Source organism: Oncorhynchus masou, chromosome 15, assembly GCF_036934945.1.
Source record: "Oncorhynchus masou masou isolate Uvic2021 chromosome 15, UVic_Omas_1.1, whole genome shotgun sequence".
Classification (NCBI taxonomy): domain Eukaryota; kingdom Metazoa; phylum Chordata; class Actinopteri; order Salmoniformes; family Salmonidae; genus Oncorhynchus; species Oncorhynchus masou.
Genome location: NC_088226.1, coordinates 37,369,877 through 37,384,077, shown reverse-complemented (window position 1 = coordinate 37,384,077; position 14,201 = coordinate 37,369,877). Strand labels below are relative to the sequence as shown.

At 42.2% G+C, this 14,201-nt stretch overlaps 1 protein-coding gene across 2 annotated transcripts in view; it reads right to left on the bottom strand.

Annotated features, from left to right (window-relative positions):
• The window catches only part of LOC135556212 (zinc finger CCCH domain-containing protein 3-like), an 83,812-nt gene that overhangs the window by 15,433 nt on the left and 54,178 nt on the right, over nucleotides 1-14,201 (bottom strand). For both annotated transcript variants that reach the window (XM_064989220.1, XM_064989219.1), the window contains exons 5-9: nucleotides 13,804-13,973; nucleotides 3,149-3,230; nucleotides 2,901-3,056; nucleotides 2,712-2,781; nucleotides 284-415 (exon numbers count right to left, since the gene is read on the bottom strand). In XM_064989220.1, the coding sequence (XP_064845292.1) occupies nucleotides 284-415; nucleotides 2,712-2,781; nucleotides 2,901-3,056; nucleotides 3,149-3,230; nucleotides 13,804-13,973 (610 nt within the window). The remainder of the gene's footprint in view (nucleotides 1-283; nucleotides 416-2,711; nucleotides 2,782-2,900; nucleotides 3,057-3,148; nucleotides 3,231-13,803; nucleotides 13,974-14,201) is intronic.

Sequence of the window (14,201 nt, the reverse complement as noted above, 5' to 3'; positions counted from 1 at the left end):
GAGTGGGTAAACGGCGTATACCCTCCACCACACCACTGGGTATATCTACCTTCTCTACCATAGGTCATCAGATCATGATAAAGAGAAAGAGATAATGCTTGTGTCTGTCCCCATGCGTGTGTGACTGACTGACTGTGTGTACGTGTGTGTGAAAGAGTATCTGTGTCTGAGAGAGAGAGAGAAGGTGTATGTGAGTGTTTGTGTACATACATGTGTGTGGGACTGACTGACTGATTGTGTGTGTGTGTGTGTGTGTGTGTGTATTCTTAAGAGTGTGTCATACCTTCTCTCCCTGAGGGCAGTATCCCCTGATGAAGTCCTGGCACAAAGCAGCCTTGCGGGACACATAGACATGGCTGTAGGGACAGCTACTGTTGTTACATATACCCTTCAGGAAGTACGAACACACAGGCATCTAGAGAGAGAGAAGTTGTTGTTACCAATCTCTGCTTGGCAATTTCTCCATACAAATGTCACACCAATAAAGCATTTTCAATGGCATTGAACATTTAATTGAGAGAGGGAACGAGAGAGGCAAGACAGAAAGAGAAAGAAAGTCCATTCACAGCATACTAGAGAAAACACAGTCAGATGTAGAGTTAAAGTCAACAAGCCAATCCACCATTCAAATAGGTCCCGCCTTCTACAATCTGTCACTGCCTCTGCTGTTAAATGGCCTTAATTGCAGTTGACAGAGAAAGAGAGAGAGTGTGTGTGTGTGTGCGCGTGACAACCTGCATGCAGGTGTGAAATGTCCTCTTGTGTGTGAGTAAGGTACGCTGTGTAAGAGTGGTGCAGGCCAGTCTAAATATACACCATGTAGAGAGAGGTGCGAGACAGAGAGCAAGGGAAAAGGAGCTAGGAGAGGGAGAGCTATACGGAGAGGGCCGGGGGGGGGGAGGGGGGGGGCAATGAGAGAATCAGGGCGGCTCGTTGGGATGGGATCAGTTTTACCTAATTAACTGCTACAGAAATATTTATCCAGGCCGCAGCTTGTCCAGCGAGCTATCATGATGCGTTTATGTGCTGGCTGTGTGTACGAGTTACGGTCGCCAGGGCCTGAGGGGGTAGGAAGGGGGGACGGGCGGAGGTGGGGGGTACAGTACAGAGGGTCTAGTTTCAGGAGTTATTTCTGGGGGGGTTACAGGATTGGGGCTCCTCGTCTATCCCCAGTCCCTACTAGTATGCGTGCGTATTGGGTTGCGAGGCTGGACAGGACACCTGTCTGTGGGTTGTTTGTCTAAAGAAAAACATCTTTCCCTGTCCAGTGTAACCACTTTCCTTTACCCTATACGGACTGGCCTCGTTAAACACCTAGTTAAACTCCACTACATGACCCTATTCTGTGCTATGGGGCCAGATAAACAAATGAGACATTTTAACTACACTCATTACTATGCAACTATGTAATTAGTAGCTATGAAGCAGAATTAATAATCAAAGATGAACCATTGTGTTGACTGTTGGTAGTACTAAACATGTGATTATTATATTTTAGTTTGTACTCTTTCTCTGTTAGAGAGGGAGTCGTTTAACAGAAGTTAAAGATGCAGCCAATGATCTATACTGAGCAAATATATAAACGCAACATGTACAGTGTTGGTCCCATGTTTCATGAGCTGAAATAAAATATTTTCCATATGCACAAAAAGCTTAATTCTCCAGTATGTTGTGCACACATTTGTTTACATCCCTGTTAGTGAGCATTTCTCCATTGCCAAGATAATCCATCCACCTGACAAGTGTGGCATATCAAGAAGCTGATTAAACAGCATGATCATTACACAGGTGCACCTTGTGCTGGGGGGGGGCAATAAAAGGCCAATCTAAAATGTGCAGTTTGTCACACAACACAATGCCACAGATGTCTCAAGTTTTGAGGGAGCATGCAATTGGCATGGTACCAATTGGCACCAACTTTAAACAGTTTTAGAAATAAGAGTCATACTTCTGACCTATTTGTGATTTATCCAGTTCAGGTGTGTGTGTATGTGTCTCAGACCTTTAACATATTGGGTATGTGTAACCAGCTGTGTGTAGGTGTGTCTTCTAGTTGATTAAGGGGTTGTGTACTCATGCCATACTCTCTGTACCCATGCCTATTAAGGTGTACGTGTTCAGGTGTAAACCATGTTGGGACATCTGAGACCTGGGATAGGGACCACCATTTTGGTCATGATACCCCCATCGCCCGTACCACCGACTCCTTTCAACATGCACCCCCCTAACCATAGAATCAGGTCACGTCTCTGAGTGTGTACACTACCAGTGGGAGTGTGTGTGTGTGTATATCTTAATACTGCCAGTGAGAGCACAGAGACAGGAGCTGTGCCAATCGAGTGAATGAGGACTCTAGCTGTATCTCTATACACCAACCATAACTCTAAAAACCACATATTGTATGTGACATGTCTCCATATCTATGTCTGGTTGGTAAACTAATAGTCGGTCCTAATGCAATCTCTTTCCCTACCCCCTAGCATTAATCCTTCAATGTTTGCAGATCTGTACGTGTGTGAGACACCATATTCTCACCTCCTCCCTGGCTATATACCTGACGGGGGCAAACGCTAACTGACTAACTACACAGTACACTCCAGCCCAGCTGGTGTGAGAGAGACATTGTCGTTTCACATACTCTCACCTCAAGGATGGTGTGTGTGTGTGTGTGTGTGTGTGTGTGTGTGTGTGTGTGTGTCACATAGTTTCACCTTCTCCTTGGCCACCTTATGGGAGAATGGACAGGTCCCACCTGTCTGCTTACAGGTACCCCTCAGGAACCTGCAGGAACCAATGGGAAGAGTCATCAGATCACAGAGCAGCCAATCAGAGAGCCCACACAGTCTGTACAGGTGGTTTTGAGGAGATCTGTGCATGTTAGGTGTGGGTGTGTGTGTTACCTGGTACAGACGGCCACCTTATCAGGATCGTGGATGTAAGGGCAGGTGTTGCCACGGTTACACTTGCCAAAGCGGTTGTAGTACATACAGTACTGCTTCTGGGACTTCTTCTGACGAGCATGCCTGATGATGGCTAGACTCCTCTGAACCGCACGACTGGAAGACAGAACACACACAATCAAGAAAACATAGAGTTGTGCAATTATGTACAGGTAGCAGAGGGTGTGTGTGTGTACTAAAGTGCTTACCTAGCCACAAAACGAGTGCTGGAGGGCCGGATGAGAGTGCTAGAGGTGGTGTGGGAGACTTCCTGTGGACTGGACAACCGCACTGTTTGGGGAAAATAGAGAATGAGAAAAAAAAAGAAACCGCCTCTATAAAGACTAAACATGAAAAAAAATGGGGTATTATGGCGTTATTAATACACCACTGCGACTGACATTTTGTGTGAGTGTTTGTGTGTGGACACGCGTGCATGTCCATGTCTGTGTTTACACTGCAGTCGTAGCAGTTTTATTACATTGCATGTAGGCCGTACTTGCCAGCTAAGAGCGGAATTACTTACACAGCACATGCAAGTAATTAAACAGGTAAATTAAAGCCGTTCAAAATCAGGTTGTCTACTGAAGCAGTTTGTTCTCATAGCGTCAACGGCCTGAGCGGTGGAAGGAAATAGCACAGTCACAGGGATGAAGCGTAACGGTCACAGCCAGGAGGGAGTCGTCGGGCGAGGATCAGACAATTTCGGAAGCCGTTGTTTAGCAGCGCACCTCGCCGTGCCCGACACAGACAGCCATTTGTAGCATAGCCGCTTGACTTTGTAGCCACTCCTCCACTACCAACAAGTAGCACCCACCTGGGTGATGCCCCGGCAGCCTCTGGCACCAGAAAGCTCACCACTCATCAGTAGCCTATTACAGTCTTTAAGCCTCGGTCATCACTGCAAGCCATTTCCACTGTGTGCCCAGGCAGATATGATGCAATGACTTGACAGCTATAATTTAATGTTTTAAACTGACATAGTTGTACGTCTTTGCCATGCTTTCTGTATTTCAAATTACACTAAACCAAAATATAAATGCATCATGTAAAGTGTTGGTCCCATCTTCCATGAGCTGAAAGAAAAGATCCCAAAAATGTCCTAACACAAAAATAAAAATATCTCAAATGTTGTGCACAATTCTTTTGACATCCCTGTCAGTGAGCATTTCTCTTTTGCCAAGATACGCCACACCTGTCAGGTGGATGGATTATCAAGAAGCTGATTAAACAGCATGATCATTACACAGTTGCACCGTGTGCTGGGGACAATAAAAGGCCACTCTAAAATGTGCAGTTTTGTCACACAACACAATGCCACAGATGTCTCAAGTTGAGGGAGTGTGCAATTGGCATGCTGACTGCAGGAATATCCACCAGAGCTGTTGCCAGAGAATTGAATGGACATTTACAGTGCCTTGCAAAAGTATTCACCCCCTTGGTGTTTTGTTTTATAACCTGTTGTTGCATTACAACCCGTAATTTAAATGGATTTTTATGAGGATTTCATGTAATGGACATACACAAAATAGTCAAAATTGGTGAAATGAAATAACGACCTGTTTCAAAATAGAAAATAGAAAACCCACAAAAAAACGGAAAAGTGGTGCGTGCATATGTATTCACCCCTTTGCTATGAAGCCCCTAAATAAGATATGGTGCAACCAATTACCTTCAGAAGTGACAGAATTAGTTAAATAAATTCCACCTGTGTGCAATCTAAGTGTCACATGATCTCAGTATATATACTGTTCTGAAAGGACCCAGAGTCTGCAACACCACTAAGCAAGGAGCACAACCAAGGAGCTCTCCAAACAGGTCAGGGACAAAGTTGTGGAGAAGTACAGATCAAGTACAGATCAGGGTTGGATTATAAAAAAATATCTGAAACTTTGAACATCCCACGGAGCACCATTAAATCCATTATTAAAAAATGGAAAGAATATGGCACCACAACAACCCTGCCGAGAGAGGGCCGCCCACCGAAACTCACGGACCAGGCAAGGAGGGCATTAATCAGAGAGGCAACAAAGAGACCAGAGATAACCTTGAAGGAGCTGCAAAGCTCCACAGCAAAGATTGGAGTATCTGTCCATAGGACCACTTTAAGCCATACACTCCATAGAGCTGGGCTTTACGGAAGAGTGGCCAGAAAAAAAGCCATTGCTTAAAGAAAAGAATAAGCAAACACGTTTGGTGTTCGCCAAAAGGCATGTGGGAAATGCCCCAAACATATGGAAGAAGGTACTCTGGTCAGATGACACAAAAATAAGGTTTTTGGCCATCAAGGAAAATGCTATGTCTGGCGCAAACCCAACACCTCTCAACACCCGAGAGAACACCATCCCCACAGTGAAGCATGGTGGTGGCAGCATCATGCTGTGGGGATGTTTTTCATTAGCAGGGACTGGGAAACTGGTCAGAATTGAAGGAATGATGGATGGTGCTAAATACAGGGAAATTCTTGAGGGAAACCTGTATTAGTCTTCCAGAGGTTTGAGACTGGGATGGATTCCAGCAGGACAATGACCCTAAGCATAGTGCTAAAACAACACTTGAGTGGTATAAGGGGAAACATTTAGATGTCTTGGAAAGGCCCATACTTCAATCCAGTTGAGAATAGGTGGCATGACTTAAAGATTGCTGTACACAAGCAGAACCCATCAAACTTGAGGGAGCTGGAACAGTTATTGCCTTGAAGAATGGGCAAAAATCCCAACTGGCGAGATGTGCCAAGCTCACAAAGACACCCCAAGAGACTTGCAGCTGTAATTGCTGCAAAATGTGGCTCTACAAAGTATCGACTTTTGGGGGGGGTGAATAGTTATGCATGCTCAAGTTCTGTTTTTTTTGTCTTATTTCTTGTTTGTTTCAGAATTAAAAATATTTTGCATCTTCAAAGTGGGAGGCATATTGTGTAAATCAAATGATGCAACCCCCCCGAAAATCCATTTTAATTCCAGGTTGTAAGGCAACAAAATAGGAGAAATGCCAAGGGGGTGAATACTTTCACAAGCCACTGTATCTTCCATAACCTGACTTCAATGTCCTTTTAGAGAATTTGGCAGAAGTCCAAGTGGTCTCACAACCACGCCAGCCCAGGACCTCCAGATCCGGCTTCTTATTCTGCAGGATTTATGTGAGACCAACCACCCGGACAGCTGATGAACAGATGCATATCTGTATTCCCAGTCATGTGAAATCCATAGATTAGGGCCTGATGAATTTATTTCAATTGACTGATTTCCTTAAATGAACTGTAACTTTGAAATTGTTGCATTTATATTTTTGTTCAGTGTCATATTTTCTGTGATTTTATTAAGCAGTGAGGAGAATAGAAAGGAGCCTGAGTGAACCGGCAGTGTATTGTATGTATATATATATGGTTATCTGTATAATAAAGCTAATATATATATATATATATATATATATATATATATATATATATATATATATATATATATATATATATATATATATATATATTAGCTTTATTGTACAGATAACCAGATTTTTTGCATACGCTTCTGTTCTTCATCCCCAAAACTACCACTGGTGTGCGTGGCCAAAGAGCTCTATTTTCATGTCATCTTACCATAGCTAGAACCCTCTGCAAAGGGTTCTAAGTAGAAACCTCTGCAATGGGTTCTAGGTAGAAAACTGCAAAGGGTTCTAGGTAAAATAAAAATAAAACTCTGCAAAGGGATCTACCTAGCACCAAAAACGGTTCCCCTATGGGGACAAGCCGACGAACACTATATGGTTCCACTATATGGTTTTCTAAGAGTGTACCGGAGACCTGATAGCTCTCCAAGCCTATAGTTTTTGGAGGGAGTGAGGGAAGGAAGCAGGGAACGAGATATGGGTATGGTGGAAAAGAGGGGGGAGGTAAGGTAAGGAGGCTTGATACCTAGCCAAGTCTCTAATTTTGGAATATTTCAGATGTAAAATATATCCTCTTCATCAGTGTGTGTTCCTGTGATCTTGGCACTATGATGGGAGGCCACTGGCAGATGACCAGGAAAATAAGACGTGTAATCTCAGCTAACTGGACTGGTGAGATCTGAAATTATAACCGCTGTTGTGGTGGACACTGAAGGCATTTTCAGAGCATGCTGGAATGTGGTGTTGTGGAGAGTGGGTGTGTGAAAATGGCACTTCTGTGTGTGTGTGTGTGTGTGTGTGTGTGTGTGTGTGTGTGTGTGTGTATATCAGGAAGCGAGTCACAAGCTGCAGGAACAGAAGGGAACTCTTCAAATCCAGCCACATATTTTGGCAGAGAGAGCGAGAGAGGGTAAGAGAGAGAGACTGTAAATCAAAGAAAGAGAGAGGGAGAGAAAGAAAGACCAAGTCTGTATGTGACAGAGGGAGGAGAGAGACCCCTTACGAAAACCCACATGATTTTCACGTGATCGCGTGTGCTTTTACGTGACGTTAATGCGATAACGCGTGACAACATGGTGAGCACGTGTGAAATAAATGTAACACGGGGATGAAACATTTCAACATGTGATGACATGAAACAATACGTGACAACATTTGAGCACAAGGGAAAACCCTAGGGCTGTGACGGTAATTGAATGAATAACCGTGTAATTGACAGTTATGGAATAGGCCAATATCCATTTTAGGATAATTTTTTCTTAACTTTATTTTCACGGAGATCATCCATACCTAATAATGTAAGTGTTTACTAATGATTACAAGTCATTGTTTTGCTAACTTAGTCTGTCAATTAAACATTCTATATCTCCTCTTCTTTCCAATTGACCTTTGATGCGCAAGCAGCTAATCCGCAAAATGCGCTGGGATGTAGAGCACGTTTTAATTGCTTGCTAGTAAATAATTACATCCATCTTCTTTAAAAAATAAGGTTGGATGTGTCTGACCATTCATTAATTATTCAACAGCAGATGACAAGGTTTTTCTGGCTCTGAGGCCTATACAGTGGGGCAAGAAAGTATTTAAGTGGGAGAACTTGCACAATTGGTGGCTGACTAAATACTTTTTTGCCCCACTGTATATGCGCTAATGTTGTGTCAAATGGACAATGCGCCAATCCTCTCCAATTTGGCATGGTATAATTTGATACAGAATCTCTTCTTAATTTATAGACTAATCAACGCTGATCAGGCCGGTCCTGGTTGATATGCCTCCATAGCTCGAGGCCCCAAAAATTGCCGCCCTCCTATACCCGCAAAGTAGAATAGCCATCTAGGCTACAGTGTCGGCCGGAAATTCACTTTTAAGAGTGCCCATGTGGTAGCGTACCGTTCGCAAAACAGGCAATTTACTGTTAATCCCTGTCACTCGGTTACATGCATTTATGTTAATGCATGTATTAATTACAGTAATTTATTGTTCTCATTCTCAGAGTGGAAACGTTGTTTGCAGAGTTCCCAACCTTTTTGGTTTATTTTGGTTTACTTCTTACCATCATGTAAGCGCTTCATGAGAGCAATGAGAATGTGTCTGGTTTTTCTGTCCTGTTACTGGTGACGGAGCGCGTGTCTGATCACGCATATTAGTACCTGGCCTGCTTCAAATCCCAAATGTAGGAATGTTCCCAGCTGGGCTTCTCACTCATTTTTTCTTTACCTCACATAGTAAGTCCACAAAGTCATTTTTATTTTGTTTTACAACAATTCAAATTATTATAGTTCCTTACAGATTTTAGAAAATTAGTTCTAACACTCACCCCATCGATAATCAGTGTCGCTGATAGATATGCTATGGACATGGTGCTTGTATTTGTTTCTATTTTAAATATTGTCAATTTCATCTTCATACTATAGCATACAGTTGAAGTCGGAAGTTTAGATACACCTTAGCCAAATACATTTAAACTCAGTTTTTCACAATTCCTGACATTTAATCCTAGTAAAAATTTACTGTTTTAGGTCAGTTAGAATCACCACTTTATTTTAAGAATGTGAAATGTCAGAATAATAGTAGAGAGAATTATTTATTTAAGCTTTTATTTCTTTCATCACATTCCCAGTGGGTCAGAAGTTTACATTCACTCAATTAGTATTTGGTAACATTGCCTTGCATTTGTTTAACTTGGGTCAAATGTTTCGGGTAGCCTTCCACAAACTTCCCACAATAATTTGGGTGAATTTTGGCCCATTCCTCCTGACAGAGCTGGTGTAACTGAGTCAGGTTTGTAGGCCTCCTTGCTCGCACATGCTTTTTCAGTTCTGCCCACACATTTTTAATAGGACTGAGGTCAGGGCTTTGTGATGGCCACTCTAATACCTTGACTTTGTTGTCTTTAAGCCATTTTGCCACAACTTTGGAAGTATGCTTGGGGTCATTGTCCATTTGAAGACCCATTTGCGACCAAGATGTAAATTCTTGACTGATGTCTTGAGATATTGCTTCAATATATCCACATATTTTCCACCCTCATGATGCCATCTATTTTGTGAAGTGCACCAGTCCCTCCTGCAGCAAAGCACCCCAACAACATGATGCTACCACCCCCGTGCTTCACGGTTGGGATGGTGTTCTTCGACTTGCAAGCCTCCCCCTTTTTCCTCCAAGCATAACGATGGTCATTATGGCCAAACAGTTCTATTTTTGTTTCATCAGACGAGAGGACATTTCTCCAAAAAGTACGATCTTTGTCCCCATGTGCAGTGGCAAACCGTAGTCAGGTTTTCTATGGCGGGTTTGGAGCAGTGGTTTCTTCCTTGCTGAGTGGCCTTTCAGGTTATGTTGATATAGGACTCGTTTTACTGTGGATATAGATACTTCTGTACCTGTTTCCACCAGCATCTTCACAAGGTCCATTGCTGTTGTTCTGGGATTGATTTGCACTTATCGCACCAAAATACGTTCATCTCTAGGAGACAGAAGGCGTCTCCTTCCTGAGCGGTATGACGGCTACGTGGCGCAATGGTGTTTATACCTGTGTACTATTGTTTGTACAGATAAACGTGGTACCTTCAGGTGTTTGGAAATTGCTCCAAAGGATGAACCAGACTTGTGGAGGTCTACAATTGTTTTTCTGAGGTCTTGGCTGATTTTGTTTGATTTTCCAATGATGCCAAGCAAAGAGGCACTATGTTTGAAGGTAAGCCTTGAAATAGATCCACATGTACACCTCGAATTGATTCAAATTATGTCAATTAGCATATCAGAAGCTTCTAAAACCATGACATCATTTTCTGGAATTTTCCAAGCTGTTTAAAGGCACAGTTAAATTAGTGTATGTAAACTTCTGACCCATGGAATAGTAGATCTCAGCTTGCTTTTTGACTGTGAAAGTGATCTTGACTCAGAAAAGTTTGGTGACCACTGCATTAAACTCTAACTACTGTTTTAAAATCACCATTGGCCTCATGGTGAAATCCCTGAGCGGTTTCCTTCCTCTCTGGCAACTGAGTTAGGAAGGACGCCTATATCTTTGTAGTGACTGGGTGTATTAAGAGACCATCCAAAGTGTAATTAAAAACTTCAACATGCTCAAAGGGATATTCAATGTCTGCTTTTTTGTTTATCCATCTACCATTTGGAGGCATTGGAAAACCTCCTTGGTCTTTGTGGTCGAATCTGTGTTTGAAATTCAATGCTCGACTGTGGGACCTTCCAGATAATTGTACATGTGGAGTACAGAGATGAGGTAGTCATTCAAAAATCATGTTAAACACTATTATTGCATACAGAGTGAGTCATTGCAACTTATTGTGACTTGTTAAGCACATTTTTACTCCTGAACTTATTTAGACATGCTATAACAAAGGGTTGAATACTTATTGACTTAAGACATTTCAGCTTTTAATTTTTCATTAATTTGTAAAAACTTCTCAAAACATAATTCCACTTTGACAATGGGTATGTGTGTGTGTGTGTGTGTGGGGGCCAGTGACAAACAATCTAAATGCAATCAATTTTCAATTCAGGCGACAACAAAATGTGACAAATACTTTCTGAAGGCACTGTAAGTGCCTGTGTTACAAAAGAAACATACAATATTTCATTTGTAGCTAGTCACCATTTGAATGTAACACTCACTTCCCTGAAAATGTGTTTTTGGAATGTTTCACACGTGACATTTAGTTTTACCGTAAAGGCGAGGACCAATTCAGGATGTTTGTAAGACTTTCTCAATACATTTGTTCTACCAGTCTCCGGACGTCACATGATGGTCCCAGATGGTCTCAAACCATCCCAAATCATTATAAGTAAAGTTATGAAATGGTGATCTAAAGGTTAGTGGTACGCTGCTCAGCTAAAGTATGACCCCTCCTGGGATTTGAACTCACAACCTCTGGATTTGAGGTGCACTAATCTGCACCCACTTAGCAAAAGACTGCCATCTGCATTGTTATTTGAGTTATAAATTAAACTATTGGTTCATCATTGATTTCATTTACTCATTTCAGCAATTTGAGGGTTTTCTATATAGTCGTCTAATGTTGGCGGGCCATATTATTTTGCTTCAATGTTACTCCCGAATCACTATGAAAAATAAGAGTTTTGAGTTTATTTTTAACAAATTTGAGATTCACTTTGATGTCCAAAGTGTAAGAACACAGAAAAACTCAGTTCAAATACCAGGTGAGGACACGTTGAAAAATAAATATGTATAAATAAACACACACAATGCAGTTATGTACGTATGTCAAAGCGTGTAAAAAAAAATGAAAACGTTGAAAACACTATGTTAAAAGCACAACGTTTTCACGTGTTGTGTCCCAAAACCACGTTTTCACATGTGAAATGTCACATGGAAAGTGTTCCAAAAACATGTTTTCACATGTGAAATGTCACATGGAAAGTGTTCCAAAAACATGTTTTCACATGTGAAATGTCACATGGAAAGTGTTCCAAAAAAACACGCTTTCACAGGATTTTCCACGTGTGATATCATGTGGTTTTTCTGTAAGGGGAGAGAGAGAGAGGGAGAGAGCCAGAGCACGAGAGCGAGAAAGCGATTGAGCAAGCGAGAGATTGAGAGAGCAGCTCAGGGCTGGGTTTAATCTGCGTCGTCCAGTTCTCCCCGCAGCAGCCCCTCCTCCTGTCCCACTGACTGATGACAACTTGATTATTTCAGATGTCTAACACACCTCATACCTCCTATTTCCTCCTCGTCTACCATAGTGCTACTTCGGTGACTGCACACTATCACACCACAAGATACACACTCACTCTGTGGTCTATAACAAGTGCATAACCTTTGCCTACAATGACTGGCACAGTGTACAGTTGAAGTCAGAAGTTTACATAGACCTTAGCCAATTACATTTAAACTCAAACTTTTCACAATTCCTGACATTTAATCCTAGTAAAAAGTCTCTGGTTTAGGTCAGTTAGGATCACCACTTTATTTTAAGAATGTGAAATTTCAGAATAATAGTTGAGAGAATGATTTATTTCAACTTTTATTTCTTTCATCACATTCCCAGTGGGTCAGAAGTTTACATACTCTCAATTAGTTTTTGGTAGCATTGCCTTTAAATTGTTTAACTTGGGTCAAACGTTTTGGGTAGCCTTCCACAAGCTTCCCACAATAAGTTGGGTGAATTTTGGCCCATTCCTCCTGACAGAGCTGGCGTAACTGAGTCAAGTTTGTAGGCCTCCTTGCTCGCACATGCTTTTTCAGTTCTGCCCACAAATGTTGTATGCTATTGAGGTCAGGGATTTGTGATGGCCACTCCAATATCTTGACTTTGTTGTCCTTAAGCCATTTTGCCACAACATTGGAAGTATGCTTGGGGTAATTGTCCACTTGAAAGACCCATTTGAGACCAAGTTTCAACTTCCTGACTGATGTCATGACATGTTGCTTAAATGTATCCAAATAATTTTCTTGCGTCATGATGCCATCTATTTTGTGAAGTACACCAGTCCCTCCTGCAGAAAAGCACGCCCACATGATGCTGCCACCCCCATGCTTCACGGTTGGGATGGTGTCCTTTGGCTTGCAAGCCTCCCTCTTTTTTCTCCAAACATAACGATGGTCATTATGGCCTTGCAGTTCTATTTTTGTTTCATCAGACCAGAGGACAATCTTTGTCCCCATGTGCAGTTGCAAACCGTAGGCTGGCTTTTTTATGGTGGTTTTGGAGTATTGGCTTCTTCCTTACCGAGGTGCCTTTCAGGTTATGTCGATATAGGACTTGTTTTACTGTGGATACAGATAATTTTGTACCTGTTTCCTCCAGCATCTTCACAAGGTCCATTGCTGTTGTTCTGGGATTGATTTGCACTTTTTGTAACAAAGTACGTTCATCTCTAAGAGACAGAATGTGTCTCCTTCCTGAGCGGTATGATGGCTGCATGGTCCCATGGTGTTTATACTTGTGTACTATTGTTTGTACAGATGAATGTGGTACCTTCAGGCATTTGGAAATTGCTCCCAAGGATGAACCAGACTTGTGGAGGTCCACAATTTTTTTTCTGAGGTCTTGGCTGATTTCTTTTCATTTTCCCATGATGTCAAGCAAAGAGGCACTGAGTTTGAAGGTAGGCCTTGAAATACATCCACAGGTACACCTTCAATTGACTCAAATTATGTCAATTAGCCTATCACAAGCTTCTAAAGCCATGACATAATTTTCTGGAATTTTCCAAGCTGTTTAAAGACACAGTCAACTTAGTGTAAGTAAACTTCTTACCCACTGGAAGTGTGATACAGTGAATTATAAGTGAAATAATCTGTCTGTAAACAATTGTTGGAAAAATTACTTGTGTCATGCACAAAGTAGATTTCCTAGCCGACTTGCCAAAACTATAGTTTGTTAAACAAGAAATTTGTGGAGTGGTTGAAAAATGAGTTTTAATGACTCCAACCTAAGAGTATGTAAACTTCCGACTTCAACCACATTTGTAAGGTGTGTGTGTGTGTGTGTGGTACCTGTCCTGTTGATTGGCGCATTGGTTGTCACAGTGCGGGACAGCTTATTGGCTGAGACACTGTAAAGGTTTCCGCCAATCCAGCGCATGCCCAGCCCTCTGCCTCTCCAGTGTTGGGCCGGGGGGTGCCTGTCCTGTCCGGGGGGACGCAGACGACTCTGGAGCACACTCCTGGAGGACACACACAGAGAGACAGAGACAAAGAGACAGAGACACAGACAGACAGACAGACAGAGACACAGAAACACAGAGAGAGAGAGAGAGAGAGAGAGAGAGAGAGAGAGAGAGAGAGACAGAGACAGAGACAGAGACACACAGAGAGAGAGAGAGAGAGAGACAGAGACAGAGAGAGACAGAGAGATAGAGAGACAGAGAGAGACAGAGACAGAGAGAGAGGAG